Source organism: Salvelinus fontinalis, unplaced genomic scaffold (genome assembly GCF_029448725.1).
Source record: "Salvelinus fontinalis isolate EN_2023a unplaced genomic scaffold, ASM2944872v1 scaffold_0771, whole genome shotgun sequence".
In the NCBI taxonomy this organism is placed as follows: domain Eukaryota; kingdom Metazoa; phylum Chordata; class Actinopteri; order Salmoniformes; family Salmonidae; genus Salvelinus; species Salvelinus fontinalis.
In genome coordinates, this window is record NW_026600980.1 from 1 (window position 1) to 8186 (window position 8186).

General features: G+C 42.4%; 1 protein-coding gene across 1 annotated transcript; it reads right to left on the reverse strand.

Annotated features, from left to right (window-relative positions):
• Positions 1-74: 74 nt before the first annotated feature.
• LOC129847318 (zinc finger protein 883-like) lies at positions 75-2700 on the reverse strand. The gene is made up of 2 exons (XM_055915075.1): positions 2406-2700; positions 75-1377 (listed from the first exon to the last, which is right to left on the reverse strand). Exons 1-2 carry the CDS (start codon positions 2656-2658, stop codon positions 242-244), a joined length of 1389 nt encoding a protein of 462 aa, XP_055771050.1. The 5' UTR covers positions 2659-2700; the 3' UTR covers positions 75-241.
• Positions 2701-8186: the final 5486 nt, after the last annotated feature.

The following is an 8186-nucleotide window of genomic DNA, read 5'->3' on the forward strand; positions in this document are numbered from 1 at the left end:
TAATATCCATCTCATGCTGCAATCAATTGAACAGGGCAAATTATAAGGTAGAATATCATTAAAATACTCCTACTACAATGTTAAAACATTCTATATTGTGACATCATTAAAATACTCCTACTACAATGTTAAAACATTCTACAGTGTGACGTCATTTCATTGATATTATGAAACAACTTCTTCATGCATTTTCTGATGTTTGATTAAACACCTTTTATCAGAGTATCTCTTGTCACATTGATCACAGCTGAGATTTCTCTCCTGTGTGTGTTCTCTGGTGTCGAATCAGATTACTTGATGTAGTAAAACTCATCCCACATTGATCACAGCTATAAGATTTCTCTCCTGAGTGTGTTCTCTGGTGTGAAGTCAGCTGACTAGATGTAGGAAAACTCTTCTCACAATGATTACAAGTATAAGATTTCTCTCCTGTGTGTGTTCTCTGGTGTACAGTCAGAGAGCAAAATGTGGTAAAACTCTTCTCACAATGATTACAACCATAAGGCTTGTCTCCTGTGTGTGTTCTCTGGTGTCGAATCAGATGGCTTGATGTAGTAAAACTCATCCCACATTGATCACAGCAATAAGGTTTCTCTCCTGTGTGTGTTCTCTGGTGTGAAGTTAGCTGGCTAGATGTAGAAAAACTCTTCCCACATTGATCACAGATAAAAGGTTTCTCTCCTGTGTGTGTTCTCTGGTGTCGAATCAGATGGCTTGATGTAGTAAAACTCATCCCACATTGATCACAGCAATAAGGTTTCTCTCCTGTGTGTGTTCTCTGGTGTCGAATCAGACTGCCTGATGTAGTTAAACCCATCCCACATTGATCACAGCAATAAGGTTTCTCTCCTGTGTGTGTTCTCTGGTGTGAAGTTAGCTGGCTAGATGTAGAAAAACTCTTCCCACATTGATCACAGATAAAAGGTTTCTCTCCTGTGTGTGTTCTCTGGTGTCGAATCAGACTGCTTGATGTAGTTAAACTCATCCCACATTGATCACAGCTATGAGGCTTCTCTCCTGTGTGTGTTCTCTGGTGTGAAGTCAGCTGGCTAGATGAAGGAAAACTCACCCCACATTTATCACAGCTATAAGGTTTCTCTCCTGTGTGTGTTCTCTGGTGTCGAATCAGAGAGCTAGATGTAGTAAAACTCATCCCACATTGATCACAGCTAAAAGGTTTCTCTCCTGTGTGTGTTCTCTGGTGTATTTTAAGTTCTGATGAAGATGTGCAACCTTTCCCACAGTCAGAGCAGCAATGAGATTTCTTCCCTGTGGTTCTCTGCTGGTGTTTTGACGTGGAGAGACTCTTCTCTGCCTTGTCAGCATCATGAGGTTGTTGATGCTCCCCAGAGGATCCACGATAGTCACGTCTCTCTCCTGTGTGAACAACAAGTCAGACAGGTGGTTTAAGGCCCACAACAGCAGAAATCCACTGTAAAAGGTGATGTGTAGCCATGATGTTGTACAAACAATGACATCTGTAATGACTGTTCATTATTTGACATTTGTCTTAAGATTGTCAAGTGAACAACAATAGTCATATAACGTGTCAGGTAACTTATTTGAAAAGTCATTACTTTATTGCATCACTCAACATTTGTCATAATTATTTAAAGCGGTTAATTTGTATCCGTTCTCTAGTTGGACTTCAGCTGCATATTTTCCCCAATTTTCTTCAAATCTGAAAACGTTTAAGCCACGTCCATTTTCTGAAGAATTGCATTATGGGCCCTAAAGTACTGCGTGTATACATCATATTTTGCCGAATGTAGTACGACAACCGGGAACTTTTGACATACTAAACTACATCATACTATGACCAATAAGCAGACTATATACTCAATTAACATCACAAATAGTGCTGTTAGTATGAATATTCTAACACAGCTCAGGACTCTGGGCAGCCATTTTGTTTGTTTAAAAACTAGGTTGCCCCTTTAAAAAAAGCCACACAACAATCAATCAACCAATCTGCAGTTCAACCAATAACCAAGCAGTAATTCCGCCACTGTTTTGGTAATAAGATGATGGATGGGGTTGGAGAAATGTAACTACTCTCAAATTCATAGACAGACCTATGTATGAAACGACTGACCATCCATGATATCAACATTATAGTTTTAACCATGTTGAGGCTATACAGTGTTGATTTACGTTGTTTCTAAACATTGGAGTAAAAAAAGCTTATTCTGGGTTCTGATGGGGTAAACAGTTGAACTAAGCTCATGAGGCATGTGTTATATTCTTCAATAATCAATGGCTATAAATATATATATAAATAAATAAATCATTTAAGTCAAAATATGGATGTAGCAATTGCAGATTTCAGCTTTAACACCAAGCACACCACACATCAGTTCAACTTCCAACCACAGAGTTTGTGTTTCTGTTAAGACAGTACTTACGTTCATCGTCAGTCTCCTCTTCTTTCACTGAAACTTCGTCATCCTCTTTCACTCTGAACGCGTCTTCCTCTTCTTTGTCTGTAACGTCTCTCTCTTCTTCGTTCATGGTAACACCCTCACCCTCTACTTGTTTTTGTATTGTAACAGCCTCCTCTTCCTCCCCCTCTTTCACGAGAGCTTCTTTCTCCATCCAGCAGACCTTCTCTTCTTCAGCAAGAACGGGGTTAAGTTTGAGACTGGAGCTATGAGGCATGTACTGAAGTCGCTGAGCGGTATAATTCAAAGCAGTGTCACTTTATCAGCAGCACGTGATCAATGACGTCTGAAGAATAATTTCGTCGAACACCTGATTGGTTTGGTATTGGGCTCGTTCGACATTGCAGCCGACATTGCAGGTGGCTGCTGACTGACTAAATTACAAAACACCTTGCATCATAAATAACTACTCATTATTATTTATAAATCAGTCAGCCAGTCACCGTTTACCCACAACGCAGCATGGATTTGATGCTCTTGAACACGGCAGTGGTTTAATATATGACATGATGCCAGCAGCATACCACCCTGCATACCACTGCTGGCTTGCCTCTGAAGCTAAGCAGGGTTGGTCCTGGTCAGTCCCTGGATGGGAGACCAGATGCTGCTGGAAGTGGTGTTGGAGTGCCAGTAGGAGGCACTCTTTCCTCAGGTCTAAAAAATATCCCAATGCCCCAGGGCAGTGATTGGGGACACTGCCCTGTGTAGGGTGCCGTCTTTTGGATGGGACGTTAAACGGGTGTCCTGACTCTCTGAGGTCACTAAAGATCCCATGGCACTTATCGTAAGAGTAGGGGTGTTAACCCCGGTGTCCTGGCTAAATTCCCAATCTGGCCCTCAAACCATCATGGTCACCTAATAATCCCCAGTTTACAATTGGCTCATTCATCCCCCTCCTCTCCCCTGTAACTATTCCCCAGGTCGTTGCTGCAAATGAGAATGTGTTCTCAGTCAACTTACCTGGTAAAATAATGGTAAAAAAAAAAAAAAAAATGGCTATGCTGCTACGGCGTGTGACTTCATCTATGAAAATGTGGCTGTTCTAAATTCTGTGTCGCTCAAAGCCTTGAGTAATGAACCTATTTTTTTTGACACAATTGGCTGGAAAGAGCCAATGATTCAGGAAGCTTTGTTTCCCCATCACTACTTTTCAGCATGTTTTCTGTGAATTAGACTACGGGAGTTTTGTAACTTTTTCTCCGTTAGTTGGTCTCGCTGACCATAACCATGCTGGTTGGCTACGCTGGTTAGGCTAATAGCTAGTTGGCTAAAAAGCTAACGTTATCTAGTTGGCTAACATAACTGCATATAGCTAATGTTAGCTGGCTGGCTAGGATAACTGCATATAGCTAATGTTAGCTGACTGGCTAAAATAACTGCATATAGCTAACATTCTTTGATTTGGTTGGATGGTGTTATGTATGTACAAAACGTTGGTTTACTTTAATCACTCAAGTCATGAGTGCAAATGATTGGTTTAATTTAAAGTTAGACATTTGAAGATATTTCTGTTGTAGTATACATCATAGGGAATAGGCTGATCCTCCATATTACTTCACACCTGACTTTGGCATTCTTCTAAATTCTGATTGGTTTAATGTAATAACTCCAAAAATAGAACTGTGAGGTGTTACTTTGCATTGGAAATGTTTTAATATTTTGTTTTAAATTGTGTAAACAAACAATAACTACATTAACTAGAACACATCTCCATTAACTACATCACACCTGTCCAGACCCACTAGAACACACCTCCATCTCCATTAACTACATCACACCTGCCCAGACCCACTAGAACACACCTCCATCTCCATTAACTACATCACACCTGCCCAGACCCACTAGAACACACCTCCATCTCCATTAACTACATCACACCTGTCCAGACCCACTAGAACACACCTCCATCTCCATTAACTACATCACACCTCCATCTCCATTAACTACATCACACCTGCCCAGACCCACTAGAACACACCTCCATCTCCATTAACTACATCACACCTGCCCAGACCCACTAGAACACACCTCCATCTCCATTAAAACTACATCACACCTGTTCAGACCCACTAGAACACACCTCCATCTTCATTAACTACATCACACCTGCCCAGACCCACTAGAACACACCTCCATCTCCATTAACTACATCACACCTGCCCAGACCCACTAGAACACACCTCCATCTCCATTAAAACTACATCACACCTGCCCAGACCCACTAGAACACACCTCCATCTCCATTAAAACTACATCACACCTGTTCAGACCCACTAGAACACACCTCCATCTTCATTAACTACATCACACCTGCCCAGAACCACTAGATCACACCTCCATCTCCATTAACTACATCACACCTCCATCTCCATTAACTACATCACACCTGCCCAGACCCACTAGAACACACCTCCATCTTCATTAACTACATCACACCTGCCCAGAACCACTAGAACACACCTCTATCTCCATTAACTACATCCCACCTGCCCAGACCCACTAGAACACACCTCCATCTTCATTAACTACATCACACCTGCCCAGAACCACTAGAACACACCTCCATCTCCATTAACTACACCACACCCACTAGAACACACCTCCATCTCCATTAACTACATCACACCTGCCCAGACCCACTAGAACACACCTCCATCTCCATTAACTACATCACACCTGCCCAGACCCACTAGAACACACCTCCATCTCCATTAACTACATCACACCTGCCCAGACCCACTAGAACACACCTCAATCTCCATTACCTACATCACACCTGCCCAGACCCACTAGAACACACCTCCATCTCCATTAAATACATCACGCCTGCCCAGACCCACTAGAACACACCCCCATCGCCATTAACTACATCACACCTGCCCAGACCCACTAGTACACACCTCCATCTCCATTAACTACGTCACACCTGCCCAGACCCACTAGAACACACCTCCATCTCCATTAACTACATCACACTGGTCCAGACCCACTAGAACACACCTCCATCTCCATTAACTACATCACACCTGCCCAGACCCACTAGAACACACCTCCAACTCCATTAACTACATCACACCTGCCCAGACCTACTAGAACACACCTCCAACTCCATTAACTTCATCACACCTGCCCAGACCTACTAGAACACACCTCCATCTCCATTAACTACATCACACCTGCCCAGACCCACTAGAACACACCTCCATCTCCATTAACTACATCACACCTGCCCAGACCCACTAGAACACACCTCCATCTCCATTAACTACATCACACCTGCCCAGACCCACTAGAACACACCTCCATCTCCATTAAAACTACATCACACCTGCCCAGACCCACTAGAACACACCTCCATCTCCATTAAAACTACATCACACCTGTTCAGACCCACTAGAACACACCTCCATCTTCATTAACTACATCACACCTGCCCAGAACCACTAGATCACACCTCCATCTCCATTAACTACATCACACCTCCATCTCCATTAACTACATCACACCTGCCCAGACCCACTAGAACACACCTCCATCTCCATTAACTACATCACACCTGCCCAGACCCACTAGAACACACCTCCATCTCCATTAACTACATCACACCTGCCCAGACCCACTACATAATAAAGCATTTGACCTTTCTTTTGAATAAACAACAGCGGATTGGTTGATTTCCAGGTATTAATTAAGTATAATATTTAAGGGTGATTGACGAGAAAAGTATCGTCCAACTCATGGGTATCTCACTGCACCCTCAAATGCCATGTTTTGAAATATACAGACAGACGGATTAAAAGTAATTTTACATTGTATAACTGTACTTCTGACAGCCAACATTCTAACTCCGCCCATAACTTTATGACATCATAACATTCCCAGAAGGATTATTGAGTCATTGTTAGTTTTACACTGAAGACATGACTCTGCCGTTGTGCTGTAGAATTTGTGAATTTTGTCTCTTGTATAATAAGGGACGATCATTTGTCCCAACATCACAGGCCACAGACTTTGATGCAGTTAAAGACTTCCAAAAGTTTTTCCGCAGTTTAAGATCAACTGAGTTTTTTAAATGGGGTTTCTCCCTGTTCACCTGCCAATGTGAATCCTTTGAACGAGACAAGTTACCAGACAGGACATATTGCTAATGTTCCTCCCATTGATAACCTGAAAGACAATTAACTTGTGGGCGGTGTTGGTGATGACGTCCTATTCGATGACGTCGTCCATCGGGATTCCCCAAAAAAGAAGACGCTCTGGATTGATCACTGGAGTCAGATGTGAAGGAGGAGGTTTATCATCAGGAGTCAGATGTGAAGGAGGAGGTTGATCATCAGGAGTCAGATGTGAAGGAGGAGGTTGATCATCAGGAGTCAGATGTGAAGGAGGAGGTTGATCATCAGGAGTCAGATGTGAAGGAGGAGGTTGATCATCAGGAGTCAGGTGTGAAGGAGGAGGTTGATCATCAGGAGTCAGATGTGAAGGAGGAGGTTGATCATCAGGAGTCAGATGTGAAGGAGGAGGTTGATCATCAGGAGTCAGATGTGAAGGAGGAGGTTGATCATCAGGAGTCAGATGTGAAGGAGGAGGTTGATCATCAGGAGTCAGATGTGAAAAGAGGAGGTTGATCATCAGGAGTCAGATGTGAAGGAGGAGGTTGATCATCAGGAGTCAGATGTGAAGGAGGAGGTTGATCATCAGGAGTCAGATGTGAAGGAGGAGGTTGATCATCAGGAGTCAGGTGTGAAGGAGGAGGTTGATCATCAGGAGTCAGATGTGAAGGAGGAGGTTGATCATCAGGAGTCAGATGTGAAGGAGGAGGTTGATCATCAGGAGTCAGATGTGAAGGAGGAGGTTGATCATCAGGAGTCAGATGTGAAGGAGGAGGTTGATCATCAGGAGTCAGATGTGAAAAGAGGAGGTTGATCATCAGGAGTCAGATGTGAAGGAGGAGGTTGATCATCAGGAGTCAGATGTGAAGGAGGAGGTTGATCATCAGGAGTCAGATGTGAAGGAGGAGGTTGATCATCAGGAGTCAGATGTGAAGGAGGAGGTTGATCATCAGTGAACCTCTAGGATTGTGGCTGGGCTGGTGTTTCCACTTCCAGCTTGGTCATATATTTTGATACATTGAATGTTGATATTGTGAATCTATGTTATATATTTGTACCTTCTGTTTCATGAAGTGATGTCACTAAGTACTGCCCCTATATATACAATGCATTCGGAAAGCATTCAGACCCCTTCACTTTTTCCACATTTTGTTACGTTACAGCCTTATTCTAAAATTGACTCAACCATTTTTTCCCCTCATCAATCTACACAATACCCCATAATGACATCACAGTACCCCATTAGACATCACAATACCCAATAATGACAAAGCAAAAACAGGTAAATAAATGAAATAATTTGATTTCCTTTAAAAAACAAGGACATTTCAAAGTGACCCCAAACTTTTGAATGGTAGTGTACATCTACATGATGTATTGTTACACCATGTAGGAGCAGTATAGACCTAGTCTGTTCATTATGTACATCTACATGATGTATTGTTACACCATGTAGGAGCAGTATGGACCTGGTCTGTTCATTATATACATGATGTATTGTTACACCATGTAGGAGCAGTATGGACCTGGTCTGTTCATTATATACATCTACATGATGTATTGTTACACCATGTAGGAGCAGTATGGACCTACAGTAGCTAGCTACTTATTTAGATTTAGTTTGACTTAATAT